Genomic DNA, 18,732 nt, shown 5'->3' with positions numbered 1-18,732 from the left:
TGACCCTACTGCTGTAACTGGGAGGAGCAGAGCTAAAATGAGTTGGCTCATTTGCCAGAGCTGGGAATTCCCAATGGCTGATGGATTTGCAGAATTTATCTTTGTCAACAGTGAAATACAGACATACTTGCCTAGTTAAACCATCTGGGCTTTTGCAGTTGCTAAGGTCTTCTGACTTTTCCAGGAACTGTAGTCTCATCAGCCTTTCAAGTGCAGCAACTTAGCAGAGCTTTTGTAAAGGAGAAATCAGCCCAAGCACAGATTCCCATACTGTAGCTACTCAGTTGAAAATCAACCAGCAAATCCTGAAAAAACATTTTAATTATGGAAGAAGCAGTAGAAGTTATATGTGGACTTTGGACATGTGTGTTTGAAAAACCCATTCTTCAATGACTGCTTAGATGTATACAAAAATGTGTTTCTGTATGATCTCTTTAAAAAAAAAAAAATTTTTCCAATAAAAGCTTCCTCTGATGAGGGAAGGAAGGAAATATCACAAGAGAATGGCAGTACCAAAATGAAAATTTGGTTGTGTTGAAAGTTCAAGTAGTCCCACATCTCTAACTGATGCAGCTGCAGGGGCTCCCTTGTGCTGGCTTGTGTGGAAGCCCTCTCGGTGCCACTGAGTGTGAGGGTGGTCTCACACCAGTATTAGGGTGGCTGTGGATACACAAGGATATGTCCCAAGAATGTGTGTGACAATGGCACGAATTGAGAACAAAACCCATGCTTGGTCACAACATGTGTGAGGAGTTCATAGTGAGCTACTGCATATTGTTGTCCCTCTGTGAGACAGCAGTGAATCGTCTTCTTGAAAGTGATCCATTGCCTTACTGAGTTTCTTTTGCACAACAGACTTGACCACTGTCAGCACGGCTGGGTATCAAATACAATTTTGTCACAGCAGGGGCTTTTAAGTGGAGGATGAAAATTAGGCTCCAATGTCTGTAGTTGCAGTAAGTAAAATTAGTTGTTTCACTGAAGTTTCAGATATCCCTAAAAAGAAAAAAGAGCAATATTAATTGGGAAGGCTCAGCTATTCTGAGGTACTTGAACCAGTGGGTATCTGAAGATTTTGGCGTTGCTCTTCGCATACATCGTAGCGCTGGAACATTTTGTGCTGCCATCCTAAAAGAACAACCCACAGATACCCTTGTTTTATTTATTGTTGCAGAGAGGGAGCTCCACAAAGTCTTTGAGCTCAATTGACCTTATTTTTCGGCTTGACAGGTATTTAGAGAAGACAATCCGCTCAGCCGTGGAGCAGCATCTCTTTGATGTTCATGGCTCAGGCGGCCAGAGTTCAGAGGACTCTGAATCCGGGACATCTTCAGCCTCTTCTAATGTGTCTGCCAGGCAGAGGAGGCGACACCACAAAGAGCAGGAGGAAGCCCGGAGAAACAGAGACATGTATGAGCCTGATTTCTTTGTTTTGGAAAGTATATTTAAATCTACCCCAGTCATGTCTTTTTATCAAAGCAATTCTGCGTTCTGTTATGAAAGGCACTGACCTTTGCCCTGAGCTGAACATGCAAAGCAGACTTCAGTGCCTGTGCAAAGCTCCATTGCATCAGTCAGAGCTGGGAAGTTGAGAGTTTACTAGAATCTAGGGGGGTTATGCAGTCAAGTTTTTAATTACAGGATTTGGAATTGGTTACTTACAGTATTTGCTGCATGAGTGGAAATTCCCAAGCAGTTGGCTCTGCTGCCTTTAACTTTTTTTAGATAAAAACATTGGGCTCAGCTGCTTTTCTGAATTCAGAATGTCTTCAAAAGTGAGATTAAGTTCTTCTTTTGTGTGTGGAGGCACAGCTTGTGTTTGGGTTTAGTGAGGAGACTTGTGAGTTTGTCTGAAATGAGAAAAATCTTCCTTTTGATTAATCAGAATCTAAGATTATTTTTTTTATCCACCCTATTACACAAAGTTTAAACATGACTTAGTAGTGAATTTCATTAAATGTCTGTCAAAGAGTAAAGATAATACCTGTTTTTCCATTCATACTCCTCTGGTTGTGACATATATTGCATGGTACAAATGTATTACTACCACAGCTTTAACAAACTTGTTACACAAGGCATAGCTGTATTTGAGAAACTGTAGCACAGACTTTGCAAGGCTGCCTTCAACTCGTGTTTTTCTGTAACACAGCACTAGTTCTTGTAAAGAATGTGTATGCCTCACTGCAATATTGGATTGCTAGGATTTGAAGTTGATTCCAGAATAAACATCTAGTCTCCTGTTGTTGTTTCCTGGGTGCTGAATGCCCCAAATTCTATTGGATTTGTACCTTCTTATATGAAGCTACTTTTATACAGGTGTATAGACTTCACTACCTGATGTTAATATTGTATCTGTGGTATTTCCCAAAACGTGTCAGTGCTGCTGTTGTACAAAAAAAACTGTAGTTACCAAAAAGAAAAAAAAAAGGCACCATTTTCATAGTGAATCAAAATATGCTGTAAAGGTGGCCTGGGAAACTGGGACTTGCAAGTCACCAAAGTATCTGGCAGCAGCTCTAAAGTAGTTTTTCTTGTTAAGTAGCCCTGCTGACAGGCTTCTCAGGTAAGTAGGTCAGGCACTGGCTAGTGTACGTGTTTGGAAGCATATAGTACTGCAGGGCTTTTCTTCAGTGCTGTGTTACAGAGCTGCCTCTAGATATGAGTTATTCAGGCTTGGTCCAGAAAGCTGGAGACAAGGGTTTAAAGCACATTGGAAGTTTTGAATGCTGTTTGTGGTCCAAATTGTTTTCCCTGGTTCCCTTAGGTCAGATTGCTGGGCTTTCTCTGGGTAAATTATCAAAATTGAGAATTCCTTTCAAAACATCTTTCTGTTGTTTTTTTGAGTGTTAGTGACTTCATCTCCTTGCCTGGTGATGGATCACAAGAGGATTTGTAATGTCACAAAGTGGGACTACAGGCAGGAAGAGTGTTTATCACAAAATCACATAGGTGAACTCCCAGGCTTTGAAGATTACATGATCTACAGGTTCTGAATGTGTAATTGGCCTGCTGAAGGGTTTGTAAAAACTTCCACAAAGGCAAATGTGTTATCTTAGAAGCTTAGTCAGAGATTTATCATACCTCTTTGTATCTCTTTTCCACCAACAAGACTGAGATCTGTCATCTAGAAAGTCACTGGAACCTTCTTGTTTTATATTTGTTCTGAATACTTGCTGTGCTGGCACTGTCCAGATACTGCAGAGTAACTGGTTTCTTATGTCTAGATGACTTTTGCTGTTCGTGAAAGCAGGCTTTGGAGTTGCGCTGCACTGTGTAAGGCAGCCACACAGACAGTTAGAAAATGTTCCAGTTTCAGTGTCAGGTGTAAGCAAGCTGCCTTTAGCCTCTGGCAGGACAATGAGATGCCTTGTGTTTCTCCTGTTCCCATGTGTAGTGATGTGTACATGCATCTTCACTGCTGGGCAGAGTAGAGGGAACACTACTTAACAAGTGGTAAATGGAAAGCTGCCTGCTGAAGGATTCAAGAGGGTAAGATAAGCCATATGCCAGGCTTCTGGTAAACATACAGAAACCTTGCAAGCCCTGAGAGTCCCAGCGAGTGCATCATGCAATGACTTAGGGCTGGCTGTCCCATTCTCTTCCCAACAAGGCAAAACAGTCCTCTGTCCTAGCAGCTGTGTTACCATTGCAGAGGTACATTCCCTTTTATGTTTTGTGTAATTCCCAAATAGAAATCAAGCATTTAGCTAAAGCACCACTGTCCTGCTCTTGCATTTGAGAGTTATGAGTAAGAGGGCAAATTATGCTGTGTCATGCAGCAAAAGGAGATCCCTGGACTGCAGCTGTGAATCACTTTTCTAAATTAAAAGCACACGTCTCAAAGGAAAATATGCTTCATACTCTCTGTAAAAATTCCACAGGCAGTCAGGGGCTAGTCCAGCTTCCATGTGAAGGCTTCTGTGTGTTTGGTTTACCAGCAAGTGAATCAAATTCCAAACATGGATCCTCACAGCTTTCTCACCTGAGATGTATATGATTGGCTTTTGCCCCTCAGTGGGATTTAGCATTGCACAGTGTGTGTTTTTGGCTGCATTGGGAAGAACCTGAGATAGTGGTTTCATAGGGAATAGATGATGTTGCTGGAACTGCACCAGTCAGTGTGATGTAGTTCTCTATTTCTACCATAAGTGTAGCAAGAGAGTGTTTTAAGCAACCTCTTGCTGTAATGTCCCTTTTCTTTTTAGGGAAGTTGTCAACAAGGAAAACATTCCCTCTGGATTCAGCAGTCTTGAAGATTGTATTCTAGCAGCTCAAGATGTAGAAAAATTGCAAGACACCAGTTCCGGATACCTTAGTGAAAGGAATAAATCAAAACGGCAGAAATCCAGCACCAAGCTCTCAGAGCTTAATGACAACCAGGACAGTCCTGTGGTAAGCCAGCACACTGCACTCTTTGATGTCTGTTACTAGGATGAGAAAACCTCTTCTTTTATTTCAGTGCACATCTGATTCCTTTAGATAGCCATTTTTGCTTGCAGTACAGGCCTCAGTGCCTGTTTAGGAGCACTGGATCCAACACTTGCAACCCTTGTGATGAGGCAACTGAGAAGCCACGTTTCTGCTATGATACTCCATGTGCAGTCATTTTCTCTTTCTACAACTTTATGCTTTTTTCTTTTGAATTTGGTGAAGCTTTTTGGAAAGCATAAAAAGTCATTTTCCCAGTCTTTCAGAAGCCTTGCAAGGAGTTTGGAACCCTTCGATGTAGGTTCTCGTATTCAGGTCAAGTTTATTTTCATATTCCTGCTAAGTTCTAAAACTAGATTTCAAGTGACTACTTGATAATGAGATGGCAAAAGTATTTTATATCTTTTCTCTAAAGTCTGTGTTTTACTGTGCTGCTTGCAAATTTGGAAAGCACTTTGAAGTGTGTTGGTACAAAAGAAGATCCCTCTATCCACCTTTTACTGAAGACATCAGTGACTATGTTATAACGTTATATAAAATCTGGAATACTGTAGAATTTTTCCAGCATATTCTCATGTGACCTTTGCAGTAGAGGGCAGTTTGCCTACTTCTACATGGTGTAGTATAAAACTGGTTCACCCTTCTTCCCTCTCAGGCAGAGCAAACAGTGGCTGGAGTGTCAGCAGCTGAGAAACTGCACTGTGCTTCAGCGCAGGGATTGTGTGCAGTAGCAGAAGTGCCGTGCCTGCAGCAAGCATGCGTTGCATGGTTAACAGGACCAGCAAGAGCTGTGTGAAAACACTGTCCTGAGCTATAGGGCATTTCCTTCAGTGGTGCTTGATTAAGTTTTAGAGCCTGCTGAAAGCAAGTTCTTAATGTGACCTTGTGTTTGGACTCATTTTGTTTAGATCACAAAATTGGAATGATCTGATGTTCTTACCCAGTGCAGAGATTCTAGAGAGGTGGATTTGCTTTTCGTTATGATCAAAGGAAGGCAAGATGCCAAAAATTGTACACCGTGCTCAATTTAGCAGCTTAAATTTAGTGCTCAGTATCCACAATCTTCTCATGTGATACTTCATGAAAGCAGAATGAGACAGACACATTCACACTTCTGTCTTTGCTTGTAGCAATGCACTTTAAGATAGGCAATGGTCTAGTGCTTATGATCTTTTCATCACCTTTTCTTTGTACCTGTGGAGTGTAAAGCAGTTTCAATGTAAATGAGAATTTTTTCTCATGAGGTAGGAAAGGAAGTACTGACAGAAGAGTCCACTTTTGCTGTGGACCTGAAAAGCATTCATGAAATCTTCAAATGTGCCCGGAACAAATGTCCTCAAACTTAGCTGTGTCCACTGGACTTTACCCTGCCCCTCATTTTTGGATCTCTTGAAGGGCAAAGGATAAAAGGAATGTAAAATGAACTAATCTTGTTTTAAAAGCACTTTGACCAAGATGACCAGCAGTGTGGTTCTTGCTTACTCTGCTATAGGAAATGTCAGAGAGGGATGATCAGCTGCAAGTGTCATTATGCAACATCTAGCAGAGAGCGTGGTGCTATTGTTTTGGAAGAGCAGAAGCTGCTTTTTAAGTTTTAATGAGTATGTTTATTACATCCTTGCATTTCAGAGACTGACAGAAGGATGTGTGATGGTTTAGCTTTCTTTTGGCTACGCCTTTACACATCAAATAATAACCCCAATTAGACTACCTACTTGGAGTATAACATAACACGCACCTTAGCATTTATTAATAGGCCTTTGTCATGTAAACAAGTTTGCGATGTTTTCTCTCCTTTAACGCCCTTTTCTCAGTATTCCTTTTTTTCAAAGCCTGGAAGAGTATGTAGGACAATGTGTGGAGGCTTTCCTCTTAGCTGTCTGATTGCATCTGGCTCAAAAGCATAAGTCAGTGGTGGAGAAACTGTCAGGTCCACTTAGACTCCCAAGCAAGCCAACCGCAAAGCATTAAAAGCTTGTAACTGCATTTTAGGGACATAGTAGCCAGGTATCAGTAGGACTTGAAAAATCAAATTAGGCAAGGCTGGAATGACTGACCTGTGTCACCAGCATTACATCTGTGCAGTCTCTGCATTCTTATGCCTATTTAAGTAGAAACTAAGGAAGGGTTTGGCTGAGAAGTGGAGGATTTTCTAACATGAACATAAGGAGTTCTGCTGAGAAGTTGCTGTGGACTTTGCTACCTGCTCTTACAGGAGCTGCACAAACCAGAGAATTGCTCCCAAGCCTAGGTTGTCAGTCTGTAAAACTGGAGCTGGCGGGGTACCATGCAGCATTATTCTGTTCTGACGTTTTGAGGTCCTCTGATGAAAGAGAAGTGAGCAGTTGGGATTCCTTGCAGTTTATGGGCAATAAAGCGTGGGGTTTATTTAGTGCAGTGGACAGTAGTGTGAATGTTACCTTTTTCCTAGAAATCCTGTTGGATATTTCTGTATTTGATCTGTTTAATGGCTTGCAGCTTGAATCTGTTTCTCATATATGTCTTACTGCTTTAATATTTACTGTATTGCAGAGTATGGAAAGCTTTAGCTCCTCCAAGCCTGTAGACAGAACAGGACCTGATGACATGGAAATTTTATCTGAAGAAAGGTGATTTTAATTTTATTTTATGTATATATATGTTTTCCTTTCCCTGTGGTTGTAGTACAGCCTGAGAGATCTCCCACCCAGCCTGTGGGGGTGACACGTATGCCACAGAACAGATTACCCACCATGTTAATTTCCAAGCAGAGCTTCATGGAGGCTGTGTGTTGTGTGGGCTTTGCCCTGCAGCACATGCCACCAAGGCTCTTTTCCCAGCTTGAGAGGAATGTCACTGACAGTGCTGATGGTGCAGACTTGATAAGAAATCAGCTGTGGAGCACCTGAGCCAGCACACTCCGCACCGGAATGCAGGGCCTGTTTTACCTGGCCTCTGGGTTGGGAATCCAGCCCTTTCCCTTGTGTTTCACTCTTCTGTGAGAGCTGTACAGCCTCACCTGTACCCTTGCTCACGTGAGATGACAATTTCCGTCAACAGTTACATTTGTTGGGATAGTTGTATTGATTTGAACCTGGAATTAAATGATGTTATTGTTCTCAAATAGCTCCTGAGAGGAAGCAAAAAATGCATAGTTTAGCATCTTGAAGTGCTGCAGCCCAGAGTCCCTTCATTTACTGTGTGAATTAGTGAGTGTGCAGGAGTAACAAGAATGTAAAACCTTTGTGTGCAGAAGTCCTGCTTGTTTTTGTTACAAGACAAGTCTGGTTTTGTGTTTGTAATATGTTGGTTTGTTTTTTTTTTTGTTTTGTTTTTTTTTTTATAGCAAAGAAAGTGAAAACGATGAGGTTTTTTTCAGGCATTCTCAGGTTGGTATTTTTTTGTTGCTGTTTTTGTGTTTCAGTTTTGCAGTCTCTAAATGAGCATTTTATTGAGCAGAAACAAGTAGTTATGCATATAGCTTTGTTTTTCACAAGAGAAATGGAGTTAGCATGTCCTTTTTCTGTCCCTTACCTCTGCTTTGTATTTACATAGTTTAGGGAGCCTTTCAACCACTGGGGAGTCTGACAGCTTCTTCTTCAGTCCCTTTGATCCCTCCTTGCCAAAAAGAGAAGGATCACTGAAGTCAGCACTGTGGTTTAAGTGATGTGAAGTTGCCTTATTAATTATGGCAAACAGGACATCTGACTGCTTATCTGCCAGGGTAGTAAGATTAGCTTGTCTCTCTTGATTTCTCTAAAATCATTTGGCCTTTTAGTCATCATTTTCTAATGCAGCCTGTTGCTTTTGAACATAGGTGTCTGTAATCCATTCGTCTTAGTAAACTGGATCACCTCCTGCTTCTTTCTAAGAGTTGATGGCTGGGATGGGTGTCAGGAGGGGAGATGTGATGTTGATGGCAGCAGTTTTTCCCCCAAATTTCCATTTGTCTTACACACACACACACACACACACACACACACACACACACACACACATATTTCTTCCATTGGCTTTATGGTGTTTTCAAAGATTGAGATTGGGTTAAGTTGAACACCTTTGCAGCCACTGGTTCATTTGGGTTTGCTTAAAAAAACTCTGGACAGCCAAGCATTTAAAACACTGGGGAGAGTTATCTGAGGCACCTCTCCCTCAGCTGTGCATCCATTTTAAATGGGCACAGTAAAGCAGCTGTAGCCACTGTCTGGTTTCTCTGGCTGTATGGAGTTGACTGAGGGCTGGTTGTATTTTAAGATAGACTTCTCTTGTGTTTCTTCTGAAAATAAAAGCCACTCTGCATTTATTGCCTTTCATTTCTGGTAGGCATTATTTCCACCTAGCAGGAAAGGTAAAAGGTTGCTAACAGCTGAGTTCTGGTCAGCTGTGTGGTAGCTGGTAAGGTTTGTGGGACCCTGAAATATATAGTCCCTGCAAAGGGTGTTCAGGGCTGCCTTTCATCACTGCTCTGCCTGGGCTTACATGGATCTCCTACTTTGCTCCCAGAGGGTCAGTAATCCCTTGCACTTGCTCGTGAGCTGTTGTATTTTCCAGAGCCTAGATTTCGCAACACTTTGTTCCTCACGTACCCACTTGACTGTGGAAAAGCTCCTGTTGCTGCCATGCCACACAATACTACGATTAAGCTTTTAGATTAGCTTGGTGGAGATACATTTAAATATTAAATCATAACTTAAAAATAAACTACACCTTAGGAAAAGTTCTGAAGTGTAAAATTTTAACTTCAGGAGAAGATCTTAACCCGGAGATTGTAAATTATATAGGAATTATGAGGTCAAGAAAATGTTACATTCCTGCAGAGTTGTTTTGCATTCCTTGCCCCTTAGTAAGCCTTTTGCTTAGGGCAGCGTAAGACATACATTTCATAACAAACAGCTCATTCAGGTAGAGGAAGGGACATGGTTCTCCTTATTATTTTCCTTTTCTCACCCTGCCTCCAGTCTAAAGCTGTTAGGAAAAGGATTTGGAATTTGTCATAGCTACTGGTTTTGCTGACTTGGGTCTCCATGAGACTGTAAAAATACTTTGAAACACAAGCCTCAAATGAATTTTCAGTGGTTTTGTAACTTTCATAATCTGCTTTTGAAAGTAGCTATGTTCCAGGATGAAAAATGCAGGTTTTGATAAGGGAAAAGTATTTAAGATTCATACCAGTGTGGCAACAAGTGTCAAGTGGTGTTGGTGTGGCTCAGGTAGGAGGAAGGCAGCAGAATGGCTGTGTTCTTGCATCAGGTTGTATTCCTAAGATGTGCTTAAGGATGCTTCCTGCTTGTGGCTGTAATGGAACATCACATGTAGGGGAAGCAAACCTTTTATGTAGAGTTGATTGGAAGGCGTATGTAATTGAACAGAATACAAACTCCTGATCAGAATTTAAAACTCTTTCTGTTGCCATTTATTTCTTGCTGTTTGAGCTACTCTTTATGCTCGATCTCCATTGGAGCAGGGAGAATGAATGCAGCTGACTTATCCCCAGGCTACTTAGATCTGTAGTTACTGGTGCCTGCAAAGCATGGCTGCAGAAGCAGCTTCTAAAAAGCAGAATTCAAGTACCTGCTTTGAAGATTTTTTTGCGGTCATTTATGTAATATCTGCAGTGAACTGTGACTGCCAACTGTTACCATCAACACCATCAACTTGTTGCCCCATTGGTTTGTAAGAAATTGTGGCGCATTCATACCTAAAGCAAAGTAGTTCCCCCTTACATGATCCTTTTCCTAGAGATTGGCAGCTGGTGGTGTCAAGAAATCAGAAAAGAAAGTAAGTGATGAGAATACTGAATTATCTACCACTCTATGGGTTTGGAGCATTAATGCAAAGGAAGTTAAACATCTGCTTTATTGAGTCTCCTGGGTTTGTACCACCATTGTTCTTCAGAACACCTAATGATTTATTCATTGTATTAGAGCCTACATCAGTGAGCAAGGAAAGGAGAGTAACTGGCTGCAGGCAGGGAACAGGCCTGTTTTTACACACTTTTTCAATATTTCCAACAGCTGAAATGACTTCAGGAGGAGGAAGACATCAATGCAATCTTTCTAATATATGTAATGGAAGTGTTTACCTATCTGTGAAGTTCCCTTATATCTGCTACAGATATCTTTTAAGAGTCTTAATAAGTCAGGAGATTGTACACTCCTCATAGAAAAACATTTATCTCTAATTAGTATCAGTAGTGGTGACGAGATGGTGTTCTCAGGTTGTTCCGTTTGAAATTGTTAAAATCTAGGAGGTGCATTCCTCTCCTGCACACTTCTTTGCTATTAAAAATAGCACCTATTTTGAAACTCGGTGCTTTATTTCTTTCCTTGCCTCAAAATATCACATTTAAACACTGTGCTGGCAATTTACAAGCAGTTTATCAACTGGTACGGTTGGCCACTGACCAGTCTTTGTGAGGTACACAGACTATTTAAATCCTGGCAGGAAATTTGTCAATGGACCTTAGAGAAATATTTAAGTCCTCCCAACCTGGAAGCAGCTTAAAAGATATTGCATGGTGAATTAGCATTTGTCCACGTACAGCTCTTACAATAAACACATTTGTAATCAGATTTAGCGTCAAGCTGCATGAGTTATTAGTGCTTGGCAAACTGTCATCTAGTGTTTCATTTTGTTATGATGTTTCAAAAAGCCCATTTATTGAAATGAACAGGAAATACACACCTTACACAAATACAATGCAGAACACTCTTTATAAATACCAGGGCATTCATCGACCAGATTTTTAAAACAGTAGAACAGCCCAGGTTGAAAGGGACCTCAAAAGATCACCTGATCCAACCTTTTGTGGGAAAGGAAGCCTAGATGAGATTATTTAGCACCCTGTTCATTTGCAGGGGTTGATGGAACTGAATCCAGATAAAAACATTTATTCATATGATTTGTCTACTGGGCAACTTTTTTCCCCTCTTCATGAAAGTTACTTGTTTTTCTCTGCTCAAAAGGGAAAAGATGCACCAAACACATCATTAGCTTTCTGCAGATGAAAAAAGTAAACACACCTTAGTGGCGTATACTAAGGATATTGAAGCATTTGGCTTTTGGATTCACAGGGAAAGTAGGTCCAGAAACTACTATTTCCTTTTGGCCCATTTTCTTCCCATATCAGAATATGCAGATTGTTTACTAGATTTTCAAAATACCCGCAGAGGGAAAATCTTCATGCTGTCTGCCCACTAGACTATATTTGAGAGCATTATGCCTAAGCTGTTCTTAACAAATCCAAATAGTTTATGCAGTAACATAATCCTGTCTATTCATCTAGCTCTGTGTTTGTTGGTGGGCTTATACATATCACGCTGCATGTTTATGTACATGCATTACACTTCCTTTTCCCTACTGCCCTCTGTGAGGCATTACAGCTAATTTATTTTGGAGTGACAGAAGCGCTCTCATCGGGCGCTGTCACAGACACGCGCACTGTGTCTCTGGATTGTGGGAATGGCAGGGATTTCTGCATAAATGCACACGACGTGTGGTATGTGCAGGGGGGAACAGTGCTGAGACAAACAGCACTTGCTTCTAGGTAGTACTAGCTGATGAATCATGTACTTGACAGAATTCTGCTTCTCTTGGTTTTTTTATTCCTGTTACTGGATGCTTGTGTGAATTTTTTGGCGTTTTCCCAGAGTCCACACTGCTTCCAGCTGAGATGCCAAACCCTACTGCCGTTTGGATTTGCGCAACACCGCTTTAATACCCAGAGCTCCTCCATAAATAGTTCTGCTCTCCCCACGCCCAGCTAGAAAACAACCACAGGAAATCGGGGAATGTGCAGCCAGCACAGCTTAGCTGGCACTAATTGATCTGAGCCAGCACAGCCTGCATGAGAGCATTCATGTACGTAGCCTGCGCTGCTGGCTGGCTGCGGCTGCTGCCTCAGGAGCTCTGGTGCCTGTTTTTTAGAAGGCACCATATTGCTACAGCCTTGCAGCAGCAGCAGCAGCGTTTTTTGTTGTTGCTCGAAGGAGTTGCGCTCCTGTAGGAAGTGTACGCAGCCACCCCCCTCCCTCTCCCTTTCTCCCTGCCTCCCTGCTTCCCTCCCTCCCATTTCATCCCAGTCCACTACTGGAGGCTTTCTCAGCTGCATGCAGTTGTCAGGGCAGGCAGTCTCGGGAACTTGCAGTGGCTTTCTAAAGAGGGAAAAATTCAAGGAAGGCAGATGGACGGATGTTTTTTCTGGTGTGAGTGAACAATTAGTACACAGGGGTCACCAAGCAAGGGATTTGGATTTGAAGCTGGAAACATCAGGGTCTGTTTGGATCTTTTTAGCTAAAGGCATGAGCTTACTGCTCCTGTGACTTGCAGGGGTTTTTTCCCCCTCCTCTGCATCCTGAAACATTTTTTTTTCCTTTCTCTCATTTCCTTGGGCATATGGGAACATAGCTGACTTCAAGTATGAAGATTCAAGAACATCCAAGCATGCCTGAAAACAAGTTACAAAGAAATCAAGATGCTGATGATCAAGAAAACAGCTTTGTTTCTGAAGTGCCTCGGCTGGATTTAACATCACTGTGTGATGACAACAACTGGGAAGGTAGGATTGTGTGATGGCTGGTTGTGTGAGTGAAATGAGAGAGAGGGAAACCTGAGTGGGCTGGGTGTATCTTTATGTGACCATGTTCTCTTGCTAAAAACAACAGAAAAGTAACTGTCCTGAATGTAGAACTGAAAGTTTGGAGAAACTGGAAGCAAATACTGAATAGTACTAACTCTAATTGTCACTTTAGAGGTGGAAAATTAAATGTTTTATTCTTGAAGTTACTTTCATGTTCTGTTTAGTACTGTTAAGTCCCTGAGGGTTTCAAGATACCTTATTTCTTAGTGGCTGATCAATGGGTAATTAAGCTAGACTGCCCTATGCTTCAAAGCATATTTCACAGTCTAAAAAAAACTTTTCTTCAATCACTGTTTGGAAATAATGATTCATACCTGAAAAGCACAGCTGGTAAAAAATGCTGTCTGTCTGTTACTTTGTCTCACAAACAACTTTTTTTTTTGTGTATGCTGTGAAGGAATTCTGATCACCAGCTTCAATGATTGTCTGTCATATAAACTGCTTTAATACTATTTCTTAGCTCTCCAGAGTACATGCTTGGTTGGCTATACACTTACTCGTTTAAGAGTGGGAATCTGGGCAAACTCTGCAGGTGCCCTGACCTTAATTTCATTTGAAATTGTGGTGAAATGAAGGCATCCAGTAGTTTTGGGATCAAACCCTTTTTAGTTACAGAGTATGTGTCTGTGTACAAGACGGAGTTCTTCTGTTAGTTTATGCTTTAGTAGTGAAAGATGGGTTTTGATAGGGAAGATGCAGGAAAACACAAGTGTGGTGTTTTAATAAAGCAAGAGAATGAAAATGTGCAACTAATTCATTGCTCTAAAATAACAATCTCTGAGGAACACTGAGAAGGGAAGTTCTCTGCTCCTGCCTCCACAGTGTACGTGACCTAGTATGTTTTGCCTTTCCCTCTAGGAGGTGAGTAGTTATGACGCTTCAGGTGAGAGTAAAGAAAACCCGCAGCTATGGCTGCCTTTGATTCAGCCAGGCCAGCAGTCACTGTGCACAGGAGGGAATTTTTCTATTTGCTTGCTAGGTGGGGGATTCCCTGGGTGGAATCACCACGCGTGCAGCACGGCTGATCAAAGCGCCACCGAAGGGCTCCCAGGCGGCTCTGGCTGCTGGATGTTTACTGAGGGGCCAATTAGCAGAGCCCTGCAGGGTCTCAGGCCAGGGTGTGCACGTCTGCGTTCTCAGAGGTGATGTGTGGCTTCAGCTGTCCTGTGAACCTTAGAAAATAATGACTTTTTTTTTTCCTTCCTGCATTACTAATAGGAGTCGTATGAACGCATGAAGGAGAGAACACAGCTCCTTTCTGTCAGCCAGAGGCTTTCCCATTGTATGAAATAAGTTGCTTCTTTGGTACAACTCCCTCTTAGTAGGCATGCTCTTATGTTTGGATTCTAGTTTTCTTGCCCTGCAAATATGAGACAGGATTATAGGCACATGTGACTGTGCTTCTCTCTGATTGCTCCTTCCTCCCTTCTGTTCACGTGTATTTTGCAGGAGGAGGAGGTGGGCAGTTGCAAAAGAATCAGCTGTCTGGGGTGAGAGAGATATCATCTTCTGAAATGCGTGCCTTCCAGAATCACCATTTTGTTGGTGTGGATGAACAGCAGCAAAATGGTTCCTTCTGTGTCTTAGCAAGGAGACACTGAGTCTTTTCTAGCTGTGGATTTGGAATCAAGCTTACAGCAGCCAGGAAGAGGAATATCTTATCAATTCCCAGACTGTTTCTGTAGCTAACAGCAGAGTCTGTTGTTGATGCTGGCTTTGCAGGGCAGGGTTGTACCACCCATCCACACCTCTAGCAACCAGAACATCCTCCCTTTCCCTACCAGCCAACCCAAGTCGTTCAAACCTTCACACATCTCTGCAGGATCCATGGCCACAGCTCTGGTTGCATCCCCAACAGAAAAGAGAAAGGATTGTGCCTTCAAATACCCTAACACTGAACTGTTTATTGCTTTGCTCTAGCCAGCTTGGTAGGTTCATCTCTTGGGAAATTACCCATTCTTTCAGGACATAGTTGAACGAATGTTTGGGGTCATGGTCCTCTGTGTCATACTGTAGGAAATATAGACCATCTCTAGTGACCAAGGCAACTGCTGGGACTTTCCACAGTGACTTGTGAGAACAATTACAGGTTGAGGACTTGCCTTCAGCTGCAGCTGTCACAGCTTCCAGTCAAATATTAGGAAAGAGCCTTCAACAATGGGCACAAAATTACACAAGACAACCTTGTCCATTGGCTAGCTTTTTTTTGTCACTCAGGCAGGCTCTCCATCGTTTAAAGAGCAGAGCTGCCTTAAAAGCCCTAATTCAGGGGCACAGAACTATGATAACTGCTGGCAGGGCCTTATGCCCTTCATGTTACACTAGAAGTAATTTCTAGCAGATTTTTTTCCCATAACTTTCACCTCATAATCAAATCTGTACACAAGGAGAGATTTGCTGTACTTCTCCAGGCTGTGTTCCTTTAACCTAAAGCTGAGCACAGAGAGGACAGACAGAGACATTTTCTCCCTGAAGTGCATAGCCTCACACTTTGCCATGTGCCCGCCTTCTGCAACCCACTCACCTGCTAAGTATAGAGGCTTGTGTAGGAATCATCAGGCTATTGACGCAGCGCTCAGGGCACGAGCAGTGCCCCAGCAAAATTCAAGTGCTGAACTCCTTGCCTCAGTGCATTTCCCGTGGCCCAGCAGTATTTTCCCGGTGTGCATTTAGCAGGTGTGGATCAGGGAGTTTTACTGCCCTGGATGTGGGCCGAGCCGTCCCCGTGAGCTGGGATGTCACGTCTGACTGCTGGGCTTGCCTGCAAAGCTGGGCAGTGCGTGCCAGCAGAGATGGCTTTGGGAGCAGGCATGTTGAGAGCTGCTTCCACAGCTAAGGTTTCTAATTGTTGTGGATTACGTTTGAATCGGGTGCAGTGACTGAGGAGAACAGAGTGTTCTCTCACAGGCCAGCACTATTGTGCAGATTTCTCACCAAATGTTTCTAATTCAAGCCCAGAACTTGTTATCCTGTCCTCAAGGAAAATCTGGAAGTATGTTGCTCTCCATAGCAGCGGCTGGCCCTGTCAGCAGATTGGGCTGAGCAGGCAGCTCAGTAAATCAATATGAGGTGTGATTGCTGCTGATGTCACCTGATTACTGACACTTTTAAAAGTTCAGTAGCTGAGATTTCAAGTACAGTTTGCAGTAACAGGCACTTACGAAAAAATCAGCTGGCATTTTTCTTCAAGCTTTAAAAAAAAAAAGCAGAAGTTAAAAACACAAACTGAGTTCAAGTATTGCAGCTCTTGAGACCCTGAGGGTGAAGCTGATCTACAAATAGTTTTGACACTGACTTAATTGATACTTTCCCATGGAAAAAAACCCAAAGTAATGCATAAAAATCCATACAGTATAAGCAGATGGGAAGCTGAATTTAGTTTTCTTTTTTCAACACCGGACTTAGATTGATCAGTGTATTTCCATTTGCTCCATCAGTGTGTAACACTCTTTATCATAAGAAATCAAAAGGGAATGAGGCACATTCTATTTTTATTACTAAGTATTGAAAAAAAATGCATTGTTTACTGAATAGCATCAAAATATTAAAATTGTATTTTTGATTGTTATGACATGCTATAAACAAAATACAAAGTTTGCTTGCTAGCTGAGAGGTCTGTCATCTCACTAAGTGAAAAGGTGTGGTAGCACTGTATTTGGGCTATTCTTTTGATCTATGTAGGAAGAATGCCTGCTGATGTATTCAAACAAAGATATTTTCATAGTTATTTATAAGATGAAGAAAATAGGTTGTTACTCAGCTAGTGAATGCTTTGGATGGGGTTTTAAATTACTTTATTCATTTCATTATGAGAGATCTTTCTGGAGTCTTTCAAGTGGCATTTGATACTAGCACCTCAGGTGTTGTAATGAGTTTAGACTTTTTAATCCCTCTGGACCTACTTCAATTTACAGTAGCTAAGATTTGGCCTCGTTTGTTTGACAGATGGGTGTGTGTAAAAGGAGTGTTAGCAGCATGTATGAGCTCTGTGGCTGCAGAGAGGGAAACAGGAGATGCCTGTGGCGTTTTGCTGGCTGCACCTCAAGTGGTATTTGTGTGTAGACACCCCCCTGTTGGCCCTGCACCCCCCAGTAGCCCTGTGGCAAATATACAATGTAGTGATAAAAAAAAAAGACAGGTTTTGTCAGCAAGATGGCTTGGAGCTCACCAACAATACAGCAGTTTGATACAATAAATCTTTCTTGTTGTGTGAAGCACTTAATGGTTCAGGTTTATTAAAATCTCCAGCCCTCTCTCTATGCAGCAGGTTGGCAGAGAGGTTGTACTGCCATAGGCGATGCTCTGTGTGCCTGTGGAGCTCTGCAGAGCCACGCCTGGCAGATGGCTGACAGCTTTGTTGAAAGATGAGCTGGTTGTGGGATTTTGAGAGAGAGAGCAGCACTTCTGAAGGACTGCAGACTCACTACCAGCACACAGTTCATTGCTTCTGCGCCAGTTTAGAAAAGGCAGGCCTGAAAGAAATGCCTAGAGAATCTGACCAAGGCATTAAAATTTTTTTCATCCTTTTTCTGCACTGGTACAGCCATGGTGGCTAAATATTACCCAGTTTTTTGTTTGTTTTTTTTTTCCCCACATCCATTAAAAGTTATCATTCTGGAAAATGGGTGGAAAAATAGTATATTGAAAGAATGTGGAGAGGAGTAGAAAATCAAGGGTTTTCCCTGAGCAGGAGAGATCTGTTCAGGACAGAAGAGGAGCAAGTGTAACTGCTCTGTCAAGTCAGTGGCAAAGAAAAGGTGAAATGTTTACAATCTCTACTGTGATTTTGTTCTTCAGTTAGCAGAAAGGGGGAAAGTTGACAGCATTAATCATGACAGTGGATGCTTTAAAACTGGACTTCATAGCAGATACTTCAAAACCATTCAGTCCAGGAGTTCAGCAGCCTCCAGAAAAAGCTCAATGCTTTGGTAGCTATCTTGGCTAAATGAATAACAAAGGATATTATGGATCCTGTTAAAGAGGAATTAAGTGATTATGAACTGTCAGAAAAAGCATCACCTTACCCTTAGTGTGTTCCTGTATGTTTGTGTGATCCAGCAATTCCAGTGCTTCCAGCTGAAGGGCCTGGCATCTGGCTAGCAGGAGAGAGAAGGCAGTTGGACTGCAGCTCCAGTCCACTTAGTGATCTGATGTAGGTAAAATCTGTAATTGTAGATATCTAAATATGTTCCTTGATGAATTGCTCTCAGGAGTCTAACCATTTTGTGTCCAGTTGAGATTTTGTTTTCTATGTGTATATAGTCAGCAAGGGAAACCAAATTACCCAAAGAGTCAGGCCTTCCAGGAGCAAGGGTTAAAGAAAGCTGATTTTTGATAGCAGCCATTTCTTCTGTCAAGCCTCAAATTTGATTTTTCCTTTTAGGACTTTTTTTTCTTCTCCTTTTTAACACTTTCTTCTTTGGAATGGGAGTTTCAGTTTTGGAGGAGTATTTTGAAATCAAAAAAGTAGAAAGTAGACACACCTCAGTCTCAATTAGGTTACATAAAGTGCTTTGCTGTCTTTTGGGGTTTGATCAGAGGCTCTTTGAGCCATTGCAGTTCCCTGGACGTCGCATGCTATCTGGTTTTAAATGCACCTTGGACAAAGCCACATGCATCATGCATGACTAACAATGGCTTTGTTAGCTGGTGTGGTAGGAGCTTAATTTAGTTACTGCTAAATATGC

The 18,732-nt window shown here is 42.0% G+C and overlaps 1 protein-coding gene across 8 annotated transcripts in view; it reads left to right on the top strand.

Annotated features, from left to right (window-relative positions):
• The window catches only part of FAM13A (family with sequence similarity 13 member A), a 125,934-nt gene that overhangs the window by 80,527 nt on the left and 26,675 nt on the right, over nucleotides 1-18,732 (top strand). For 5 of the 8 annotated variants that reach the window (XM_058838528.1, XM_058838527.1, XM_058838534.1 and 2 more), the window contains 5 exons: nucleotides 1,231-1,410; nucleotides 4,206-4,392; nucleotides 6,961-7,037; nucleotides 7,754-7,796; nucleotides 12,814-12,964. In XM_058838528.1, coding sequence (XP_058694511.1) covers nucleotides 1,231-1,410; nucleotides 4,206-4,392; nucleotides 6,961-7,037; nucleotides 7,754-7,796; nucleotides 12,814-12,964 — 638 coding nt within the window. The remainder of the gene's footprint in view (nucleotides 1-1,230; nucleotides 1,411-4,205; nucleotides 4,393-6,960; nucleotides 7,038-7,753; nucleotides 7,797-12,813; nucleotides 12,965-18,732) is intronic. The other 3 variants (XM_058838532.1, XM_058838531.1, XM_058838529.1) reach the window with 2 other exon arrangements.

This window comes from Poecile atricapillus, chromosome 4 (assembly GCF_030490865.1).
Source record: "Poecile atricapillus isolate bPoeAtr1 chromosome 4, bPoeAtr1.hap1, whole genome shotgun sequence".
Lineage (NCBI taxonomy): Eukaryota > Metazoa > Chordata > Aves > Passeriformes > Paridae > Poecile > Poecile atricapillus.
Note: the sequence above shows the minus strand (reverse complement) of the source record. Positions and strands in the feature narration are given on the sequence as shown.